General features: G+C 40.7%; 1 protein-coding gene across 2 annotated transcripts in view; it reads left to right on the forward strand.

Annotated features, from left to right (window-relative positions):
• cluap1 (clusterin associated protein 1) overlaps positions 1-24,609 on the forward strand; it is a 27,175-nt gene continuing 2,566 nt past the window's right edge. Inside the window, exons 1-12 of one of the 2 annotated variants that reach the window (XM_072559660.1) lie at positions 1-338; positions 1,971-2,082; positions 3,794-3,878; positions 4,000-4,176; positions 4,898-4,993; positions 14,248-14,331; positions 15,497-15,630; positions 18,933-19,074; positions 19,197-19,269; positions 21,393-21,503; positions 23,048-23,103; positions 23,840-23,893. In XM_072559660.1, the coding sequence (XP_072415761.1) occupies positions 317-338; positions 1,971-2,082; positions 3,794-3,878; positions 4,000-4,176; positions 4,898-4,993; positions 14,248-14,331; positions 15,497-15,630; positions 18,933-19,074; positions 19,197-19,269; positions 21,393-21,503; positions 23,048-23,103; positions 23,840-23,893 (1,146 nt within the window). In that variant the 5' untranslated portion in view covers positions 1-316. The remainder of the gene's footprint in view (positions 339-1,970; positions 2,083-3,793; positions 3,879-3,999; positions 4,177-4,897; positions 4,994-14,247; positions 14,332-15,496; positions 15,631-18,932; positions 19,075-19,196; positions 19,270-21,392; positions 21,504-23,047; positions 23,104-23,839; positions 23,894-24,609) is intronic. The other variant, XM_072559661.1, reaches the window with a different exon arrangement.

A 24,609-nucleotide genomic window follows, 5' to 3' on the forward strand; every position in this document is an offset into this window, starting at 1 on the left:
CTCCCAGAATGCCTTTCGCGCAGGGCAGGTTCTGGGATCTCCATGGAAACGAGGCCTAACGACAAAGAGAGAGATATGGAACTCTCCATTTTCAGTGCTCAGGAGAGGATTTAGGAAAGGTCGAGCGGGTACAGGGTCTGGTGGGGATTGATTCTGCGTACAACTACGGGGCAGCAGTCACGGTTTGGGAATCAGGAACGGCCCAGGGATTGGACCAAAGCTGTGCTGTACTGGATGTTAGTGGATGTATAGCATTTCTTGTGTTTCATGAACAAGGAAGATCGAGCCCATCTGGACAACAGATTCCATCAGCATCATGTCATTCAGAGACCTGAGGAGTAAGGATAATTTTCATGTCTGTGAGTTTGGGCTCTGGGTAGATGTAGCGTTGGATTTAGAGAGATTCGGGTTCAGTAGGTCTGCTGTTTAACCCTGGTGGATCATTCATTATCATACGTTATTTATGTTTAGACATTTTAAACTCGAGGGTAGAGCTACGGAGAGATGAATTACCTTTGATTGCATAGTTCCTCCTCCACTATTTGTCCAGGGCTGAATTTTGTAGTTAGTAACGAGAATAAGATTTACTTTGCATTATCTCTAAGGTTATTCCTTACACCATCCTTTGTTTTATAAAAGCTGGTTGAGGAATGCAATAATTTGCCATTAGATCCACACTGTGCAGATGCATCAAATATTAGTACTTTCTTAGACTTGGAGAAAGTGAGTTGAGAGTGTTTAGCTGGAAAAGCACAGCAGGTCAAGCAACATCTGAGGAGCAGAAGAATCGACATTTCGGCCAGGGCCCTTCATCAGGAATGAGGTTGGGAGTCTTGGGGTGGAGAGACAAATGGGAGGGGGGTGGGGCTGGGGAGGAGGTAGTTGGGAATGCAATAGGTGGGTGGAGGAAGGGGTACAGGTGTAGGTCAGAGAGGAGGGTGGAGTGGATAGATGGGAAGGAAGATTTACAGATGGGACAGGTCATGAGGATGGTGCTGAGCTGGTCAGTGCACTAAACTACCAGTGCACCCCCTTTGTCTGCTGGTTTGATGGCGAGTTTTGGGTTGGAGTGGAGGGCTGCGTGTTGAGGGCGAGAGGTTGGAGTGGGTGAGGCGATTGGACACGTTGAAGTGGTCAGTGTCACGGTGGCAGTATGAAATGAAGAGGTCAAGGGCAGGTAGCAGGCCAGCATGGGGTGTCCAGGTGGATGGGGTGTGTTGGAGGTGGGAGAAGGGGTCCTCGGTGGGTGGGTGGGTGTCTTGGTTAAAAAAGTTGGCATGGAGGTGGAGGCAGCGGAAGAAACTTTCAAGGTCGCTGTGCGTGTCAAACTCATTCATCTGGGACCGTAGATGGAAAAAGGTGAGCCCTTTACTGAGGACCTTGGAGAAAATGAGGACTAGAGATCAGAGTCAAGAGTGTATTGCTGGGAAAGCACAGCAGGTCAGGCAGCATCTGAGGAGCAGGAGAATTGACGTTTTGGAATGAGGCTTGTGGACCGGGGGGCTGAGAGATAAATGGGAGGTGGGTGAGGTTGGGGGGAAGGTGGATGAAGGTGAGGTAGAAGGTGATAGGTTGGGGTGGGGCCGGAGTGATGGATAGGTCCACAGGGCAGAGCCGAGTTGCAGTTTGGGACTGAGATAATGTGGGGGGGAGGGGAAATGAGGAAGCTGTTGAAATCCACATTTATCCTGTGTATTTGCAGGGTCCTGAGGCGAAAGATGAGGCATTCTTCCTCCAGGTGTTGGGTGTTAATGGTTTCTTAGGCTTGTCAATATTATTCCTCAAAACATATTTAAGATGAAAACTTCAAGGATCAGTGTACAACTGTGGAAGCCCATCAGTTCAAAACTATTGTTTGATACTGCAACAATAGAGTATCCTAATGAGAAATACAATTATGAGGAAGTTCCAGAAATTAGCACCCCCAAGCTGCTATTTGATTCATTTTTGTGTAATGTATTGTATTTCAGACTTCACTGAGATGATGAGGGCTCTGGGCTATCCTCGTCTGATCTCGATGGAAAACTTTCGGATTCCAAACTTTCCTTTAGTAGCAGAGATTCTTATTTGGCTTGTTAAAAGGTTTGTGATCTTACATGTATCTAAAATACATCATATCAAGGTAAATGACAGTTAAGTTTCTTTTAGAAAGTGCACTGAATAAAAAAACTTTAGTTATTCACTGTAAGTGGAATGAATTCTGAAGGTTTTGGTATCAAATCCACTTTGGTATCTGCACCCATAATCAAGGCCGACTATCCAGCACAGCAGCAGTGCACTCTATTTGGAAGGTTCATCATTTTTCTCTCAGACAGCACCAACATCATCTGAAATATTTGAATATTCATCTTGTTTGATCATATTAGGATTTTGCTATGTGCAAATTGCTTACAGCATTTGTCTATATAGGGATAGGAATACATATTAAAATGATTGCATTTGCTAGTGGAAGAACCATGTGCAGCTGCAAAATCACATCATCAATGCATGACTGTATTTCTGTGTTTGGTATATTAGGTTATTGCAGAGAGAGACTCATCTAGAATATTCCCAGTGGTATTTGCTTGCATTAGTGGACTCCAGATTGAAAATTTGGTACTAAAACTTTGGTTTAATATAAGACTGTTTAAGACATAATAAATGAGAAATCTCACCAAACCTTATGGCACCAGTATGTTACTATAACACACTCATCCTTCTGCTGACATGCAATTGTTTATTACAGTCTGTTCATTACAATTCTAACTAATCCTGAAATCCTAACTAATTCCTACAATATAGGGAAAAAGACATCATTTGGATTTGTATATTATGTGACTGTGGCTGGAAAAGCACAGCAGGTCAGGCAGTGTCCAAGGAGCAGAAGAATTGACGTTCGGGTGTAAGCCCTTCATCTGGATTCCTGATGAAGAGCTTATGCCCAAATGTTAATTCCTCTGCTTCTCGGATGCTGCCCGACTGGCTCTGCTTTTCCAGCACCACACTCTTCGACTCTGATCTGCAGCATCTGCAGTCCTCACTTTCTCCTATTACATGACAGTATTTGTTTCAGGATTCAATCTGTTAATTTTTCAGGAAAGGCATGTGTGTATCTGCATGATGTGCAGATGGCTATAGGCCACCATCTTGAATGGCAGCTTGCAGAGGCAACACCTGATAGTTCAGTGACTATGAAGTACTTTGGGACATCCTAGGATAAAATCTTTCTTACTGTTATTTAAATGCATTAGGCATTTAATTAATTACAACTAAAGGGTGCATTAAGGAAACAAACCCCAGACAATTGTTAACAGCTTTAAAGCAAGTATGTATTATGTTGTTAGCTTTAAGAAGGAAGTGCAGATAATTCAGATCATTGGTCTGCTGAGACTTGAGATAAGCAGTTTGTTCTTGCTGGAAAGCATGACGTTTTGATTCTGCTGCACTACATTTGTTGTAGTTGACATAATTTACCATGACCTTCCCTTTCAACTGTGTTTTAGCTGTGTTTTGGGACTATTCTTAAAAGTTCTAAGTTCATTTAAAAGGGAGAGAGTTTGGAAAAATAGATACAAAAACAGGAATTACTGGAAAAGCTCAGCAGATCTGGCAGCATCTGTGAAGAGAAATCAGAATTAACGTTTCGGGTACGAAGAGTCACCAGGCCCAAAACATTAACTCTGATTTCTTTCATAGGTCCTGCTTTTCCAGCAATGTCTGATTTTGTTTTTGATACAGATCTGCCGTTCTTTCGGTTTTTATTGGGAAAATAGGTACATTGGAAAGTAATCTTTCTTGGATTTTGTTTTATCAGATATGAGCCCCAGACAGATATCCCAACAGATGTAGATACAGAACAGGACCGAGTTTTCTTCATCAAAGCTGTAGCACAATTCATGGTAAGTGGCAAATAGGTCTTCCTCAGCCTGATGTGTGAAAACTGTAGTTCAGCTTGAATCTGGGATGATCGCCAGAAACCTGCAGTAGGTTTTGTGAATATATTTACTTGTTGTGTTGCAGGCTACTAAAGCTCACATTAAGCTCAATACTAAGAAGCTGTACCAGGCTGATGGATATGCGGTGAAAGAGTTGCTGAAGATTACTACCGTTCTCTATAATGCTATGAAAACGAAGCGAATGGACAGTGAGGATGCTGAAGAAGACAGTTCAAAATTTAAATTTGACTTGGGGTCAAAGGTGAGTAATGCAAATGAATTTCTCATTCAGAACATGATTAACACAGATGTTTGAGCAGTACCATACAAGAAAACTTCAGTGCAAATTCAGTAATGCCCCTCTGTTACTGAAACAGATTTTCACTAGACCATCCCTCATGACAGCACTATTGTTTTCTAGCACTGATAAACGGCTCATGCCTGAAACATTGACTCTCCTGCTCCTTGGATGCTGCCTGACTGGCTGTGCTTTTCCAGTATCTCACTCTTCGACTCTGATCTCCAGCATCTGCAGTTCTCACTTTCTCCTATTGTTTTCTAGCTCCATTTCTGACTCATTACCCTTGCTAATGAAATTTTGCCTTTTTGAATTTGCACCATATTTTGACTGCAAGTATGTTTAATGCTTCAGCTTTGCTGTTACTTCGAATTGTTGCCACAAGGTTAAATTAGCAATTCAGCACCCAACCATACTGGGAACTTCAGTGAAATTTTCATTTTGGCCTACAGTAGTGGGATGTTTTAATCATGTCTCCATGGTAAATGTGGGTTATACACCTGATACAGACCTAATGATTTGCTTCTGGACACTACAAAATATCTAAATAAACCCTAACAGCGCATAGTTGAGGAATTTCGGTGCTAACATAGAGTCTATGTCTTCATGTTGTAAACACCCTTAATAATATTTGAAGAATGCTGTATTGTAGTTTTAGTATTTTGCATCTTTTCACCTATTCCAGGTATCAGATTTGAAAACTGCCAGACAACTAGCCTCTGAGATTACCTCCAAAGGAGCAACAGTGTTTGATTTATTAGGAAAAGAAGTAGATCTGAGGGTGAGTCAGCAGATTTCTGATCAACCAGTAACTGACAACCAGAAGGTAACAATAACCCAGACTAAAAGATAAATGATTTTACTGTGTTCAATATAAACTTCCAACACTAGTTTGACATTGTCAAAAAATTTGCTGCAGTTTGTGTGACTGTAGTAAGGAGGACTTGCTACTGAACTTTTGAATATCTCCTATACTCAATACATTGACCAATAAAGGCAAGCATACCAAATGCCACCTTCACTATGTACCTGCGATTCCCCTTTCAAGGAACTATGAGCCTGCGCTCCAAGTAGAATTGTAACAGGAGTTAATGAGCATGTCTGACAAAGGAGAGCCAGTGGATGTGATCTATTTGGATTTCCAGAACATCTTTGACAAAGTGCCGCACATTTGGATGCTAAATAAGGTAAAAGCCATGGATGTTGGGGGCAAGATACTGGCACGGATAGAGGATTGGCTGGCAGAAGGCAGAGTCTACACTAATGGTTAAGATTCTTGGTAGTGTAGGTGAGCAGAGGGATCCTGGTGTTCAGGTACATAGATCCTTGAAAGTTGCCAGTCAGGTTGATAGGGTTGTTAAGAAGGCATGCGGCGTGTTAGCTTTTACTGGTAGAGGGACTGAGTTTTGGAACCATGAAGTCATGCTGCAGCTGTACAAAACTCTCCGGCTGCACTTGGAGTATTGCGTACAGTTCTGGTCACCGCATTAAAGGAAGGATGTCGTAGATTTGGAAAGGGTTCAGAGGAGATTTACTAGGATGATACCTGGTATGGAAGGAAGGTCTTACGAGGAAAGGCTGAGGGCTGTTTTTGTTAGAGATATGAAGGTTGAGAGGTGTTTTAACTGAGACACATAAGCTAATCAGAGGGTTAGATAAGTTGGGCAGTGAGATCCTTTTTCCTCGGATGGTGATGGCTTGCATAAGGAGACATAGCTTTAAATTGAGGGGTGATAGGTATAGAACAGAGGTAGTTTCTTTACTCAGTAGTAGGGATGTGAAACACACTGCCTGCGACAGTAGTAGACCCGCCAACTTCAAGGACATTTAAATGGTCATTGGATAGGCATAAGGATGAGAATGGAATAGTGCAGTTTAGATGGGCTTCAGATTGGTTTCACAGGTTGGTGCAACATCAATGGCTGAAGGGCCTGTACTGCATTGTAATGTTCTATGTTCTAAATCACTGGTGAATTGGCAATTCAGCAAAATGCTGTGGATTCTGAAAATCCAAAACAAAACAGGAAAAATTGGAACCCTCAGCAGGCTATGCAGTATCTCTGGAGAGAGAAACAGAGTTAATATTTTCGGTTAGCGCTAATTGGCTGACTTCACCAAATTACATAGAAATTGCAGTGAGGCAAAGGGTATCAATCAACTGGTCTAATTTTGGTAGTTATGCTTGACAGGACCCTCCTTCCACTACTTGCTTATCTCACCCTTTTGACATTATCTTTTCTACTTAATCCAGTTGTCCGACTCCCGTTAAAATATCTCTCTGCTACTTAGTTACTTCAAAATGGAGCTAAAGCACATACTAATGGGACAAAGCTCCCAACATTTGGAGTTGACTGAGCTGACAGCAGCTGCTAACTAGAATAAAGAATAAAGAAAATTTACAGCCCAGGAACAGGCTCTTCGGCCCTCCAAGCCTGAGCTGATCCAAATCCACTGTCTAAACCTATCGCTCAATTTCTAAGCATCTGTATCCCTTTGCTCCCCACCTACTCGTGCATCTGTCCAGACACACACTAAATGAATCTATCATCCTACCTCTGCTGCCAACGCATTCCAGGCAACTACCACCGTCTGTGTAAAGTATTTGCTGTGTATATCCCCCTTAAACTTTTTACCTCCCACCTTGAACACGTGACTTCTCATAACTGAATCCCTCACCCTGGGAAAAAGCTTATCTCTACCTACCCTGTCTATACCCTTCATGATTTTGTAGACCTTAATCAGGTCCCCCCTCAATCTCCTTTTTTCTAATAAAAACAATCCTAACCTAATCAACCTCTCTTCACAGCTGGCACCTTCCACACCAGGCAACATCCTCATAAACCTTCTCTGCACCCTCTCCAAAGCGTCCTTATCCTTTTGGTAATGTGGTGACCAGAACTGTACACAGTATTCTAAATGCGCCCGAACCAAAGTCTTGTACAATTTTAACATGACCTACCAGATCTTATACTCCATACCCCGTTCGATGAAGGCAAGCATACCATATGCCTTCTTGACCACTCTATCCACCTGTGCAGCCACCTTCAGGGTACAATGGACCTGAACTCCTAAATCTCTCTGCTCATCAACTTTTCCCAAGGCTTTTCTGTTTACAGTATAGTTTGCAAAAGACAATAGTTTTGCTAAAACCTATGAACTAATTGATTTTCATCCACCATTGTAAGTGCAAGTTATGTAGAGGGATGTTGAATTTTAAAAACTATATTAGTGCTTGCTTTCTTGACTCTGGGAGACTTGTATATAATCAACCTGATCACTCTTCCAAGTTTATGGGTGGACCCCTTCCTGAAGATTTGCTGTCTCATAATGGTGGCAGAGGCCCCAATGTCCACTTCCATCTGTAATGACCATAAGACCATAAGACATAGGAGTGGAAGTAAGGCCATTCGGCCCATCGAGTCCACTCCGCCATTCAATCATGGCTGATGCTTTTCTGTTTATCAATAACTCCATTGTGATCAAGCCCACCTTTCTCGCTTTTACATTTGTCAGACATAACTGGCCACCTCACCTCAGGACCATCTCCGAACTGTACATTGACACTGTACTCTTTGATTTATTGTGCAGGCTTTGTTTACTTTTTGTTGTACAGTTTATATTCTGTACTTTACTCCAGCAAGAAGACTTGCATTTATGACTGACCAAACCTTTTTGTTTGGTACCTAAAGCATTTAACTTCCCTAAATCTACACAGGTCTGTGGGGTGGCTTCACTGACATCTGAAACAGTCTGCTTAATCGCGGTCTATCCGAGGCTGTTGGGTTAATGTTCTATACGTTCTCACTCTTCCAGTTCCCATATTCATTTCCTTGCTTTTACCAGTGCCTTCACTCTGAGTGCTATTGCTGTTTGTGATTTCCCATCCTAACTGGTGGATTGTGCTGTTCAAAGCATTTTGCAACTCCATAGCTCCCCTTCCATGGTCTCAGTGACTAAAGCAATCTCCAGCGATTTTGAAAAAAAAAACTTTTGATTTTGCTGAAAGCTTCTTTCTTTATGGCTTCATCATTTGTGCAACATACTATATGAATTTCTTAACATCCCATTTAACATAGACCCAAAGTCAAAATGCTCTGGAATCTTTGAGCCTCACCAACACTTTGAGCCTGCAATGTTCTCTCCTAGGGGTCTGTTCGTCAAATTAAACTTGTAATACAATAAAATTACTGGGAGCTTGGGGTGGCAGTTCCGTTTGAGTAACTATACGATCTCTACAAATGTTTTTGTATCAAGGGAATTCAGGCAAGTTAAGTTTCAAATCAGACTGTCTGTTTCCCAAATGCAATTAAAAAAATCACTGTGTTTCTCCTCCCCCTCAATTTCATTCTCGCAGAAAAGGTTTTAAGCATTCTACATACACGGTGTCACCGATTTACCACGGCCCACCTTAGAAATGTGATACCATACAGGGGTATGTTAATATTAAAGATCTGACGTGAATGTTTTGCTGTACTTGTGAATGGCTATTTTATATTGTTCTGCATTGTGTTCTAACTTGCCTACAAGTTGACTTGTGAACAGAGTCAAGAATAGAATCCATTTGCAACCTAGGGTCTGTCTACATTGTACCCACTTTTCTGTAGCCAAGTTGAACAGGAACAGCTCTAATTTTCTGAAGAGAGGCATTTGATGATTCTTTTCTTTGCAGACTGGACTTTTCTGGACTTATTCTGCAACTTCTGTAGCTTTTTCTTGCGGTCTGAGTTGCTGGCCTTTATCTCCTTGTCAATGTAATCACTCAGAAGCTTAGCCTTGCTAGTTATCTTGCAAAATATGATTTAATACAGCTATAAATCTAATTTACCAAGTACATTGCAGTCTATGTATGCCATGCTCCCCATTCAACTGCTGGGCAAGTCCCACATGCCTGTGCACAATCTCAACACTGTTCTCGATTGGACCAGCAGGTCACTTGACTTCTCCCTCTGCATTCATCTCTTAAAAGAATTTCTTTATTATAGAGTCTGCTTTTGAAATATGAGAGATAAATCACTCCACCTGCTGGTTTCCATTGATTAATAGATACTTTGCTTTGGAAATGAAATAGCTATCAGTTTTGTCAGTTTCAGACAATGTAGTTGTAAGTATTTGTGATGACAGCTGTAGCCATTATGAATGCTTTGCTGGGTTTTAAATGATCTACTGTAAATTCTCTAAATGCAAATGCATGAATCACAAATTTGTCTATCTGCGTCAAAAAATAAGTAATATCAAAAATCAACATCGGGCAAAAATTGTATACGTGCAATTTTAAAACTATATTTTTAAATGAGCTTCTCACAGAGATTCTCAGGAATGGAACCGACAAGGATAAAGAGGAATGACTGTCATGGCTTCAGCTCAGTTAGTTGTCCATTGATTCAAGAAAGCTTGAAGATGTGGATTACATTATTGTATAAACTAGAGAGAGGGAGAGCGAGTAGCTTTTTATTTGTCATTTCTACTATATATACCTGATCCAGTAAAAACGAGACAGCATTCCTCCAGGACCGAGGGTGCCACATGGACTGCAGAAACTACACAATCGTACACAGCATAAGGTGCATAAGAATTGCAAAACATGCAAGTTACAGTGTAATAGAAGAATGATAAATAATACACATTTTTCTAGCAGCATTTCAAAGTAGTGTACAGAACTCCAGATGGGAAAGAGTCCCATCATTCATACTGTGTTAAGGAGCATGGTGGCTTTGGGGAAAAAACTGTTGCACAGTCTGATCGTGAGAGACCAAAAGCTCTGGTATCTTCTCCTAGGTGACAGGAGGGAGAAGAGTTTGAGTGGGGGGTGTGTGGGGTTTTCCACAATGCTCTTAGCCTTTCAGATGCAGCGTGTGGAGTAAATGTCTGTAATGGAGGAAGAGAGACCCCGATGATCCCCTCAGCTGTCCTCACTGTCCGTTTTAGGGTCTTATGATCTGAGACGGTGCAAGTCCCAAATGAGGCAGTGATGTAGCAGCTCAGGGTATTTTCAATAAACCCTCTGTAGAATGTGGTGAGGATGAGGGTGTTGGGAGGTGAGCTTTCCTCAGCTTGCGCAGAAAGTAGAGATGCTGCTGGGCTTTCTTGGCTATGGAGCTGGTATTGAGGGTCCAGACCCTTCACCAGGTATATGCCAAGAAATTTGGTGCTCTTCACGATCTCCATGGAGGAGTCATCGATGTCCAGCAGAGAGTGATCGCTCCGTGCACTCCTGAAGTCAACAACCATCTCTTTTGTCCACATTCAAAGACAGGTTGTTAGCTCTGCACCAGTCCGTTAGACGCTGCACCTCCTCTCTGTGTGCTGACCCATTGTTAGTGCAATGGGTCCACTACAATCGTATCATCAGCAAACTTGATGATGTGGTTCAACCTGCGAATCTGTGCACAGTTTTCTCAATTCAGGTTTAAATTTTGGTGTGGTTGAATTCAGAGTTTTGATCAATTGCTGGCGATTATTTTTTCCAGTTATTTTGAAATAACTCCTTATGCTATGTGCATGCCTGTATGTAGTGCAAGGTGAATGACTACAGAGGTAGGACAGGTGACAAGGGGGGAATCTGAAAGGGAATGGGGCAGCATGGAGGTGGATGGGTGTGAGGTTAAAGGATCATTAACCCATGGAGATCAAAGGAGGTCCTTCTAACTGATTCACAAAATGAACTGTAAACCTAACCCCTGTGTGAAAAGACAAAAGTCCTTTGCTAATTTACAGGCATGTTGAAATGTATTTCAGATGAGCAATGTTGAGTAGGTTGGGTTTCCCAAACTCATACAAAATTCTGGGCCCAAGTCTCAACACAGTGCAATGTTATTCATGCTACAGGACTCCTGGTAGCTAAAGGAAACACAGTTGTCCACACTAAATATGTTCCTACTGGAATGCAGGCATTTCAAAAGGGACAGTATTGTCAAACAAGCTTTTGTTTGGCCTTAAACAAAGAAAGAAAGAAACAAAGCAAATTTACAGCCCAGGAACAGGCCCTTCGGCCCTCCAAGCTTGAGCCGATCCAAATGTACTGTCTAAACCTGTTGGCCAATTCCTAAGCATCTGTATCCCTCTGCTCCCCACCTACTCATGCATTTGTTCAGACACATCTTAAATGAATCTACAGTGCCTGCCTCTAACACCTCTGCTGGCAACACGTTCCAAACACGCACCCCCCCCTCTGTGTGAAGTACTTACTGCATGTATCCTCTTTAAACTTTCCACCTCTCGCCTTGAAAGCGTGACCTCTCGTTATTGAATCCTTCACCCTGGGAAAAAGCTTGTTTCTATCCACCCTGTCTATACCCTTCATGATTTTGTAAACCTCAATCAAGTCCCCCCTCAATCTCCTTTTTTCTAATAAAAATAAACCTAATCTACTCAACCTTTCTTCATAGCTAGCACCTTCCGAGGCAACATCATCGTAAACCTTCTCTGCAACCTCTCCAAAGCGTCCACATTCTTTTGGTAATGTGGCAACTGTACTCTGTATTCTAAATGCGGCCGAACCAATGTCTTGTACAATTTTAACATGACTTGCCAGCTCTTATACTCAGTACCCAGTCCAATGAAGGCAAGCATGCTATATGCCTTCTTGACCACTCTATCCATGTGTGCAGCAACCTTCAGGGTACAATGGACCTGCACTCCCAGATCTCTCTGCTAAGGCTCTTCAGTTCATTGTATAATTCGCTGTAGAATTAGTCTTTCCTAAATGCATCACCTCATATTTTTCTGGATTGAAAACCATCTGCCACTTGTCCGCCCAACTCTCTAGTCTATCTCTTTCCTCCTATATTCTCTGACAGTCCCTTATGCTTTCTGCTACTCTGTGTATTTGCATTGATAATTTCCGACTTAGTGATGCTATAGCATCATAGGATTTAAATTGCACAGCTCATTAAGATGTTTAGATCCCTTGCTCATCTAAATAAAAAACGGTTTGTGGAATTACACCATGTGTCATAATGCCAATGTTATTCTGTTCATACAGCAATATCTCCAAATCTTGCTCTCTCCAGGGATGCTTATAATTGTCTGTTAACTTCATGGATGCTAATTTCTTCAGCACCTTATTCTGCAACCTCACTATCCTTAGTCAGGACCATGGAATGTGAGTTTAAGTTACTTAAACATAGAATCAGGTCAGCTGTTGACCAGGAATAACCTTTTACGGAGTTAATCAAGCTCAGGAACAATTTACTGCCTCAAGTAATAGGTCCAGATTCTCTGTAGATATTCCAGAGGGAGCTGGTCAGGCTTCCGAGTGTGATCAACATAACCTCCGAGAGAAGACAAATGAGGTTTCGGGGTATTGTTTCTCTGTCAGTGTATAAAGATAGGTGGAGGTTTTTTCTTTGTTCTGTCATGGGGGTTTGGCCAGCATTTATTGCCTGTGCCCAATTACTTTTGAACTGAGTGGCTTGATCAGCCAGAGGACAGACATTGCTATGCATCTGGGGTCTCATGTCAGACCAATCTTGTGAGGATGGTAGATTTCCTTCTCTAAAGGGCACGAAGGAACCAGATGGGTTTAATAACCATTGGTGACAGCTTCACATTCACTGCCACTGAATAGATTTCAATTCTAGAATTATTAATTGCATTTAAATTCCACTAGCTTCTGTGGTTGGAAAGGAATCTGTGTTCCCAACTCGTTACCCTCGGCTTCTGTTTTACCAGTACTAGGGAACATTATCACTCTGCCCACCATTTTTTCTGAGTTTTTGTGTGACTATTATAGCGATAGAGGGTAATTAGGAAAGCATCTTTCTTACACTGTGGGATATCAGAGGCTTGTTTAATCACTGTTAGAAGTTAGAGAGGAATTCATTTTGAGTTTTTTTTAGGTTTCCTTTTCTATAAGACCATTTAAACCCCAAGACTATAAGAAGTTAGAATCAGAGTCATATGGTATGAAAACACACCCTTCGGTCCAACCAGTCCATACCAACCATAATTCCAAATCAAACTAGTCCCACCTGCCTGCACATGGCCCAAATCCCTCCAATCATGTACTGATCCAAATGTCTTTTAAACATTATAACTGTATCTGCATCCTCCACTTCCTCTGGAAGTTCATTTCACACACAAACTAAACGCTATTTTAAAAAAAATCCCTCTTTTTAAAATCTTTCTCCTCTCCCCTTTAAAAGTATGGCCCCTAGTCTTGAAATCCCCCACCATAGGGATAGGAAATCTTCTGTTCACCTTATCGAAACCCCTCATGATTTTATAAACCTCTATAAGGTCATCCCTCAATATCCTATGCCAGTGAAAAACGTCCAGCCTCTCCTTATAAGTCAAACCCTCCATTCCTGGCGACATTCTTGTAAAAGTTTTCTGAACCCTCTCCAGCTTAATAATGTCCTTTCTATTAGAGGGTCACCAGAACTGGACACAGTACTGCAGAAGAGACTTCACCAATGTCCGGTACAACCTTAACTTTATCTCCTAACTCTTATACTCAAAGGTCTGAACAATGAAGGCAAGCATGCTAAATGCCTTCTTAACCATCCTGTCCAGATGAGATGCAAACTTCGAAGAATTAGGTCTTTCTGTTCTACAACACTACCAAAGGCCCTGCTTTTAATTGTATAAGCCCTACCCTTGTTTGTTTTTCCAAAATGCAAGACCTCACATTTATCCAAATTAAACTCCATCTGCCCCTCAGTCCATTGACCCGACTGATCAATATTTCTTTGCAGTATGAGATACTGTTCTTCAGTGTCCACTACACAACCAGTTTTGGTGTCATCTGCAAACTTACTAACAATGTCTTCTATGTAAGAACAGAAGTAGGCCATTTGGCCCCTCGAGCCTGCTCCATCATTCAGTAGAAACATTCCTAGCACGTTCCTGTCCTTTTCCTGCAATTTCCCTATTGACCAAGAATCTATCTATTCCTCTCTCCGGAGTTACAGGTTGTGGATTGATAGTCCTTTGGTGACAGCATTGGACATCTGAGAGAACCTGCTGTTCTTTACCTATCCCTTGTTTTTAGCTAACTTCTAAAGTTTGTAATGAATTATTCTGTTTCTTTTCCAGGAGATGAGAACAGCCGCAATAGCTAGGCCGCTGGAAATCAATGAGACTGAGAAGGCACTAAGAGCTGGAATTAAAGAAATTATTGTGAGTGCGCTTTAGACTAGAGAAGGATATAGACCAGTTAGTCATATGAGTAGCACAATGGCAGACAGAATTTAATCTGCAGTAGTTCAAAAGCAGTTCTCAATTGTAATTAGAGACAAAAATAAATGCTGGCCAGCCAGCGATGCCCACAATCCATGAGTGAATTTTAAGAAAAGATTATCTTAAAAATAAATGAGAGTCTTGAGAAACTTTGAGATTTTTATATTGATATTTACTTTTTTAAAAATCTGGACTGAAAAGGATATTAGTGCCATGAAAATTAAAAACAGAGGTAAGATTTTGTGTTTTGGAAACTAGTCGTGAACCTGAGTAATTGTTGCTAACAGTAGCTAATTTTGATAATTTCCCACTGACCTCCTTCAAAATATTTCATTTCTCTACTCTTCCCAAATTACTTTCCCAGAAAGTAATATTTTGGAGAGTGGGGTACCAGAAGGACTTGGGTTTCCTCTGCAGATCTGCTGTATTTTCGAGTGATGTAAAAAATTTAATTAATAGTTATGAAACAATTCTTAGAAATATCTATCTTCAACCAGTGTTGACCTTGGTTAGTTTTTCTTAAGTCCCACATCACAACTTAAGTATATAAAGGAGTAGTTGAAGGTACTGTCCTTCAGGTGAAATGTTAAACTGAGGCTCTGTCGTCCTTGCCAGGTGAATATAGAAGACCTCATGGGTTAAAGAGGATCAGAGGAGGTCTCCCAATATTTCTGATATGAGTTCTGGCCAATATTTCTTCCTCATTCTGCAACCCAAAAATACATTATCTGGTGATTACTGCATTGCTATTCATGACAGTTTTCTATGCAAATTGGCTACATCGATTCCTATGTTACAGCAGCAACTACGTTTAAAAAGTACTTAATTTTCTGTAAAATACTTTTTTACTGTTAAATAAGTGCAAGTCTTTTGTTCTTTTACATATTTTTTATTTCAAATTGATGTTTGTGGAAATTGAAAGCTAAGACAGCCTTTATGTATAATGATAGCTTCCAGTCGGGCAGATGTTCCCCATGTCCTGATTTGTTTTTTTTTGCTGTTTCACTGTGGGAGCAATTGCCAAATTTATTTGGTGGATAGTTTGTGAAGGCTATTTTGCCCCTGTTTCAAAACACACACTATTTTGTTGCTGTTTTTGTTCTAGGAACAAGTGCAAAAGACCAAGGAAATGCTGAACAATGTTGCCTCTGATGAAGCAAACCTGGAGGCTAAGATTGAAAAGAAGAAAATGGAGCTGGAGAGGAGTAAGAAGCGGCTGCAGACCTTGCAGAGTGTCAGGTCAGACTCTGAAATGATATAGTGTAGTGTTTTGATCTGTGCCGGACTGTTATGTTGCCAGTTGCCTTCTGAAAGTCACCTTCCATTGACTTTCCAATGATAATGGTCATATGTTGTGTAGGCTAGTAACTTCAAGTAAAATTACTCTAAGGAGTTGAGGGATTGGGAAGGTATAGTATCTTTTGAGGAGTGGGGCAGTTATGGCAGTAGACAGTAATCACCAGTAGATTTCCCTGTCCATATTTTTCCTAATGCCAGGAGACCACATTGAGTCAGTGTTGACTCCCAGGCAACTCCTGTCCTCAGTGTATACCATGGTGCTGTCAACTCTGGTGGGTTTGTCTTTTAGTTGGTTAGGAAATACCCATGAATGGTGGTGGTGTCTAAGAGATTGTAAATCATGACGGATGTCCTAATTTTGGCACAACCATCAGATGTTCATCAAAAGCACTTTGCATGGTCAGCAACACTGAGTTTGCTGTTGTCATTTCAGTTGCTGAGGTTGCACCAGCTGATCTGTCCAGTTTCATTCCTTTCTTTAGACTTTCTAGCTGTTTGATACAACTGATAGTCTTGCAAGGCTATTTCAGAGGGCAGTTAAGAGTAGGTTATGCCTTTGAAAGTGACACTTGGTAGCACGTAAATGACCCATCCATCCAATTGGCCAGATTTGATCATCTTGCTTTGTGCACAGGACATACCGGGGCAATATTCCTCATTGTCAGGTAAAGGCCTTTGTTGTTACCAGACTAGAGCAACTTGATTAGAAGTACAACGAGTTCTGGAGCACGTCTTCAGTGCTATTGCTGGAATGTTGTCACGATCCTTCAGCTTTGCAACATCCAGTATTTTCAGTCCTTTCTTGATATCATGTGGAGTGAATCAAATTAGTTGAAGGCTGGTATATGTACCAGTATCTACACTATATGCTGGGCCCTCCCATTGTTGAGAATGAGATATTTGTGGGACTTCCACCACTTATTAGTTGTTTAACATCCAAAATGACCTGATGTAGTAGGACTGAAGAGCTTAGATCAGATGCATTGGTTGTAGAATTGCTTAACTTTATCTATAGTGTGCTGCATCAGCTTCTTAGCATATAAATAGTCCTGTATTGTAGCTTCACTAGATTGATACCTCATTTTAAGTGTGACTGGTGCTGCTTCCTGTGTGTTCTACTGCTGCCTTCATGGAATTAGAATTGATTTCCTGGCTTGATGATCATTGTAGAATGAATATAAGCTAGGCCGTGAGGTTAAAGATTGTGTTTGAATGTAATAATGCTGAGCTATTGACCCATAGTGCCGTGGGCATTCATCTTTTGATTGCTAGATCTTTTCCACATCTTTTTCCATCTAGCATGGTGGTAGTGCAACTCAGCATGTTAGAGTGTATCCTCATTGTTAAGATGAAACTTTATCTTTTCAAGGATGGTGCAGCAGTCACTCCTAGCAATATTATCAAGGACAGATGTATCTGCAACAAATAGATTGGTTATGTAGAAGTTGAGTATATTTTTCCAACTTGTTGGTTCCCTCACCACCTGCTATGAACCCAGTCTGATTGCTGTGTCCTTTAGGTCTTTGCCAGCAGTCAGTATTGATGCTACTGAGGCACACTTCATGATGGTCATTGAAGTCCTCCAACTGGAATACGTTGTGTGCCCTTGTCACCCTCTGTGCTTCCTCCAAGTGATGTTCAATATCCAGATGTGATGATTCACTAATCAAGGGAGGGTGGAAGATAATAATCAGAATTTCTTTTCCGTGTTTGACCTCAAGTTGTTATAAGACTTCGTGGGTTCCAGAATCAATGTTGAAGACTCCCAATGCAGCTCCTTCCTGACTGTGTCACCACTGTGTTGGCATGTGCAGTGGGAATGGAACATCACTAGAAATAGTGATGGTGTTGTTTGGGACATCATTCATCTGTGAGTATGACTGTGTCATGTTGTTGGAGACAGTTCTTCCAATTAGAGTACAAGCCCCCAGGTATTGGTAAAAGAAGATTTTGCAGATTGACTGGGCCAGTTGATCCATCCAGTTTTATTCCATTGTAGTGGTTAGATGCAACTGAATGGTTTTCTTGCCACTTCAGTGGGCATTTAAGAGTCCGCCTCAATTGCTGTGGGTCTGGAGGTTACAAGTAGGCCAGACCAAATGGATGAAAGATAATAGTGAACCAGATGGGTTTTTAATGGTACTGACATGATCAAGATTAGGCTAGTTTTGAATTAAACTTTTATTGAATTTAGATTTCACCATCTATCATGGTTTAATTTGAACCAATGTTCTGAGAACTTTAGCCTGGGCTTCTGGATTAAAAGTTCAGTGACATATCACTATACTACCCATCTTGCCTTGTATCACCGTTCCTTCACTATCATCAGGTGACAATTCTGGATCTCCCTACAGGTTTCCTTATGTCCCAAGGATTGCAATGGTTCAAGAAGATAGGCCACTACCAGATACTCCAGGATTATCAGGGATGGGCAATAAATGCTGGTCTAGCTGACAACACTGTCATCCCATAAACTAATTTTTAAAGAAAAGGTCAGATAGGAACCAGAAGTGGTCAGAAGATTGGTGGAAACAGGTACAAGACCAATTTTAATAAAATGAGTGGAGTCAGTAGTGTAATATAAGTGGGGCATTTGATATGTGAATCAAAATCATTCAACGTTAAGCTGCTTGCTGTCAATGTCCCACATCACTGCTAGTCAAAGCCAAGAGTCACAAAACTATGAAGTTGAATTGAATTATTCCCACTAGAACATGCTTGAAAAACTTGGCCAGTAATGGTGGGACTGAAATTTGATTCTATATGTCTGCTGATTTTTAATCTCCTTTTACAATTCTGTCTCTGTGATTTTTGTAGTTTGGATCAGAGAAATTATTTGCCTTAATGTTAACAGTTTCTTATATCCATGTGTTAGTTTAGAGACATGCACAAATATTTGACATGTTCGTTATACATGCTAATGTGGAGAAAAATATTAGTCGTTGTCTATCATGCCAAACACGACGTTTATTAGAACAATGGATGTTTTAATTTTCCTTACCTGGTGGGCTTCCAAACCATGAAATGGTTCAGATTTTTCAGTGACCTTAAATGATTTGATCTACTTCCCATTGGTTGGAAAACAAAATGTGAAGTTGCATATCAATAAAAATACCAGCCAACTGGATTTGATCATCTGGTCTGCCATTTACTACAGGGTAATTAGGTGATTAGAGAACTCTGGCAATTTAAATTGATTTGTATTTTTGAATGGCAAGTCTCTTGATACCTTGTATCCTCAGGCCAGCCTTCATGGATGAATACGAGAAGATTGAAGAGGAGCTCCAGAAACAGTATGAGACCTATGTGGAAAAGTTTCGTAATTTGTGTTACTTGGAGCAGCAGCTTGAAGACTTACACAGGATGGAACAGGAAAGGTTTGAGGTAAGTGGTTCAGAAATTCTGTTTCAAAATTCAATTACTGGTTATAATAATTCTTAAATGTTTGGGTTTTTATCATGTAACTATACTGTTGTAACCCATACTTGGATATTTCTGTTTCTCAGGAAACTGAAAATACACTGCGGCTGATGCAGAATAAATTGAAGGAGGAGGAAAAGAGACTTATGAAAAATACAGGTAAAGTGAAACTCTGTTGTGTTTTCCTGTTAATTGTTTCAGCTGTTTCAAAAATGTTTGCTCTGACAGTAAGTCTACCTTGGATTCCAGCATCTGCAGTTTTTTTTGTCTCATTATTGTACAGAAGAGGCGACCTGTGTGTAGTTAGCTGACTGATGATCACTCATTGTATCTAGGAGTTGGACAATGTAAACTGCCATAATTCAGGAAGTGTAGAATATATTGCATGTACAATGCATGTGTCTGGGGTAATACACATACAAAGGCTGCCCACCCAGAAATGTATGTGTAATATATAATTTATTTAGCAATAGTGTATTTATGGGTCACACTTCCTACAAAATAAATGGCATTTCAGAAATTTTACATGGCCTGTGAGGCATTTTGGGACATCCTGAAATTGTAAGAGAGAAATGCACATTTTTTAATGTCCCCAGCTCTGGAGCTGAGAGACCAAATCTTTAAAACTGTCAATTGTTGAAGTATGAGTTTGTGCCATGCTCCCAGCAAGGGGCTGTTCCAGTCACAGTCTGGCCATTCTTCAGGGCTCAGTGAACAATTGTTTTAACCTTAGATCAATTTTAGCCCTAATCTTGTCTCTGCTGGGACTTTGACATGTGACGTATAGGGAGCACAAGCGATGAGTGACTTAGCTTTGTGGATTTATCTGTGAGAACCAGTCTGTATACTGGAATCCCCCTTATAGCTTCTTCACCCACAGGCTTGCTGAACAATTGAACGCTTGATTCAGGAGAGGCAGTAGGCTCTCTGTATACCCAAAATGTAATATAAAAGTAATTTGGAAACTTCTGTTTTTCTCAGGTAGCATTCCCCTTCCCTTCAATCAAACCCTTCCATCAAAAAAAAATCACTCCTTTAACCTTCTCTTCATGTGGACTATCACCTTCATTCTAAATCTTCCATTCTTTTCCATACATTCTTTCCAGGAATTTCGTACTTGAATTACTTTAATTGGTGTTTCTCTCTCTGTACCAAAATGGCAGGGCTCCTGTCATAGTTACAAATCACATCCTACGTGACTGTGACCAAGGTAAACTATCCTGTAGCCTTTTAGAATTATAGAATCCCTACAGAATGAAAGCAGGCCAATCAGCCCATCGAGCCCACACCAACCTTCCAAAGAGCATCCCACCCAGACCCCCACCCTATTCCTGCAGTTCCAATGGCTAATTTACCTAGCTTGCACATCCCAAGATGCAATGGGCAATTTAGTATAGCCAATCCACCTCCTCTGCACATTTAGAGAGTTGGCCATTCCGTCCTCTTGCATAGCTCTGTTGTCGGCCACCTGGTTGGAACTACAATCCACTAGTTCCATGCTTACTAGTTCCAATCTAGAAAATCACTTTCCATTGCAACTCAGTTACTGTTGATGTCCTCTAAGGATCTTTCATTGGGCCCCTCCTATTTCCCATCCACATGTTGCCCCCATGGTGACCACAACCAAAAACTATTTTTACACATATGCTACTGAAACCCCACTCTACCTCACCATACCTGTCACAGAACATAATTAAGATTGCATACATCCAGTATTTCCTGAACTCTGCACCATTCCAGCTAATTTGCTCCTGAAACTACTGTCCATGCCTTTGTTACCCTTGACGTGACTGCACCAAAGTATTGTTAGTTGGCCTCCTATCTTCCACTCTTCAAACTTAAGCTTATCAAAAGTTCTGCTGTCCATGTCCAAACTTGCAACAACTCCTGGGTACACATTAACTGCTATTAGCTGCTTTAAGCAGTGCATTAATTTTAACATTCTCAACCTCCGTTAACATTCCAAATCCTCCATGACTACTTCATCATCCTCCAAGATATTTATACTTCCAATTTTAATCACTCCTCTATTTTCAGCCATGTCTTCAACTGCTTAGTTTGTAAACCCTGCAATTTACTTCCTAATTCCCTATTCCCTATTTAAGACCCTCCTCTGAATCTACCTGTTTAAATAGGCTTTTGAGCACTTGTCTATGTCTCCACAGGTGGTTTAGTATTAGATATTTTTATTAATGCACTGAAGATGATTTGGGACTTTTGCTGTGTTAAAGGTGCTATATAAATAGATTGCTGATCTAACAAACTCTTCTACCTTGAAATAGGGAAAGATGATGATTCTGACAATGAGATACAGGAGGATGAGTGCTCAGATAGTGATCTAGAAGACAGAAGACCACTAAAACCACGTCTGACTAGGGAGCTGCCCATTCAGGGTATGTGGTGTTGCCTTGGTTCAGGAAGGCTTTATTAATAGATGTTCTAAATTAACTTAGCGTAAAGATTTCAAGCACATTGCTTTAGATTTTTGTAGAGACTATGGGCAAGCACTGTAATATTCTGGACATTACGACGGTTGATGAAGCTGTTGCAAGTGGTGAGTGCAAAGTGCTGAAACAACTATGCTATATTCTTATGTCCCATAACCCCAAATGTTTTCTTTCCCAAATGACTGTCTAGTTTCCTCTTGAATTTGCTGATGCAGCACAACTTTATACAACACTGCTTAATTTACGGTTTGTCTCAACTATTTATTCCAATCCGGCTTTTATCCCTTAAGATCTCGGACAAAAAAATCCCAAAAGCTAGTAGGTGCCGAAATCGAAAATACTGAAAAAGGAACTGAAATTCTTTGAAATGCGTATGTCAGGCAGCTTCTATGGAGAAAGTAACAAAGTTAACATTTCAAGTTTGTACCCTTTCTTCAGAAGCCTGAGATCTTCCCAATGCTAGTTTCTGATGCAACCACTTCCACTCTGCTTAATCTCTCCTTGGAGGTCTAGCGCTTTACTAATCAGTTTGGCAACTTTTTAACCCACTGCAAATCTAGCTGTGCCTTGTGTGTACCAGCACTGAGTGAGTACCAGTACTATAGTGAGTCACTGCCCTTTAAATATATTGCTTCAACATCACTGTTAATCAATCATATGGAAGATCTGCTTTTAATCCAAGATCATTGATTTTCTGTAATTTATCTTAATGCTGTCATCCTGTAGATTCACATAATTGTCCCATCAATGATGCCACCAGGAATGTTGTAGATGTTCAGTATCCCATTATAGTACAAAGTACTTTGGCCAGTGCTGAGGTGACTTTATCAGGACCTTAGTGGACAACCACATACTGAACTTGAATATAATGAGATGTGAATATTGACATAAGAAACTGGCCTTTCTCTGGATAACAGGTTATCCAATGTCAGTGATCAGTACTGCAGAGGCTAGGTAAGTGCCCAACTCTTAATTAATTGGCACAGGACCCACTGCTTAGATTCAAGTCTTCCTTTAGGGTAACCTTTGTTTCCTCATTATCCTCTCTCTTGCATTATGTTATTTATTTTCTCACCAAGATTTTGATTTAGGATTCAGCTTGCAGTTAGCATTTCTTCAAGGAACATTGTCTTGAGATTGTTCAGCCCAGAGCTACTGCATGACTCGGTTTAAAAGAAGTTTTACAATTCAGTGGATTTCATTAACCATGAAATTTAGTGTTTTAGTAATGGCCCTTGTTGCAAAAGGATTAAAATTTGTTATCTTTTAAAATTCATGGCTGTCTTCTCGCACTATCCTGTAAACTGTGTCTGCATTTTTACAGACTCGAAGGTTTACTTTTTGCTTAGTCAATGAACTTTGCAAATTGGAATGTGCTTACCACTTTCAAGCACAAAGTTCACTGTTCAGGATTTTAGTATTTTCTTAGACTTAAAAACAGTAAGATAGCTGGATGTACCGCTCTAAATAAATCAATTTAACTTTCACAGGCAGAGTTGGTGGTCGTGTGGTTGGGACAATGCATGGAGGTGACACAGAGGATGAGGTGAGAGGCTCCAGCTTGTTTAAAGCTCTGTGTTTTGTGATCCCTGTAGTACATTACAGATTTGATGTTAATGGCATTTTGGTGGACTTTAGCAGCCTCTGATCCTTTTAGAAGTGATCAAGGTCATCCTGCAACCAGTTTTCTGTCTTCAATGAATGAATGTCGACAAGTTCCTCAGTGAGCGAAGTGGACATTGGGAGCTTGGAGAATGGAAGCTCTTTGCCAAGAAAACGATCTGACAAATAAACTTGTAATAGCATGTATTTTGTCACATTCGACATGTGATGAAGATGATTTGAAGCCAGATGCAATCTTTCACCAGTTTTGTATAGGTTGCTTGATGGCTTCCTGTTTTTTTTTGTTGTTGTTAGCTCACTTTTTCTCCCTGTGTGGTTTTCCATTTGCTGTGATGGTTGTGTGTCTTTTCCCTATTGTTTCTGGTGTTTTGGACAATTTTTCAGCCCATAAAACTATACCTTCCAAGTTTATCAACTCCAAAGACAGGATGGGGCAAACTGATTGTGAGCTAGATTACTATGGCATGTTCAATGTTTGGAATTATTGAAAGCTTTTAGTTATCAGGAATGTGTACAGACTGCTGTGTAGAGAAATGAAATGACAACCAAATCCCAGACTTACTACTTCTATTAATGGCATTTTGTTTGATGTTTTTTTCTTTTTGAGTTTAAATCTGCTTTTCTCTCTTCTGTTGCTTTCCATTATTGCTTTCATAAAGCTTCAAACATTATCTGCTCAGTCAAAGGAAGCCAAGAATTCCAGCAGCAGCAAGGTTGGTTCAGATATAGAGGCTTGCGTTTTACTTAATGCTTTAGCTGATTCTCCAGTTTTGTTATTCAACCTTGATAATGGCCCAATATACAGTATTATCCATTAACTATTTGTCATGGAATTGAACACCAGTGTGCAATTGAACATGCTATTTATTATACAGAGAAATGTGCCTCATTCAGCAACAGCGAAAATAGGAGAAGGCATTCAGCCCTTAATAACTACTACGCCACTCACTATGATCATGACTGATCATCTAACTCAGTTCCTTCTTCCTGTATCCTCAAGCCCTGAGATCCTTTTAACCCCAAGTTATACCTTGAAAACATTGAATGTTTTGGCTTCCATTGCTTTCGGTGGCAGAACATTCCACAAGTTCACCATGCCGGGTGAAGACATTTTCCCTCCTCTTGCATTCCTGTCCTGTGACCCCCTGGTTCTGGACTGTCTGATCATCATCCTTCCTGCATTTACTCTATCTAATCTTGTGGGTTTCTGAGATTTTCCCCTCATTCTTCAAAACTCATGTTATAACTGATCGAGGCTCTGTTCATATGTCAGTCTTGCCATCCCAGAAATGTCTGGTAAGCCTCTGTTGCACTTCCACCATAGCCAGAACATCAATCCTCAGATCAAAACCATATACAGTACTCAACAGCAAGACAGCCTTGCGTTTGTGCTTGAATCCTCACTTTGAGGCCACTTGTCATTTGTTGT

Source organism: Chiloscyllium punctatum, chromosome 40 (genome assembly GCF_047496795.1).
Source record: "Chiloscyllium punctatum isolate Juve2018m chromosome 40, sChiPun1.3, whole genome shotgun sequence".
In the NCBI taxonomy this organism is placed as follows: Eukaryota; Metazoa; Chordata; class Chondrichthyes; order Orectolobiformes; family Hemiscylliidae; genus Chiloscyllium; species Chiloscyllium punctatum.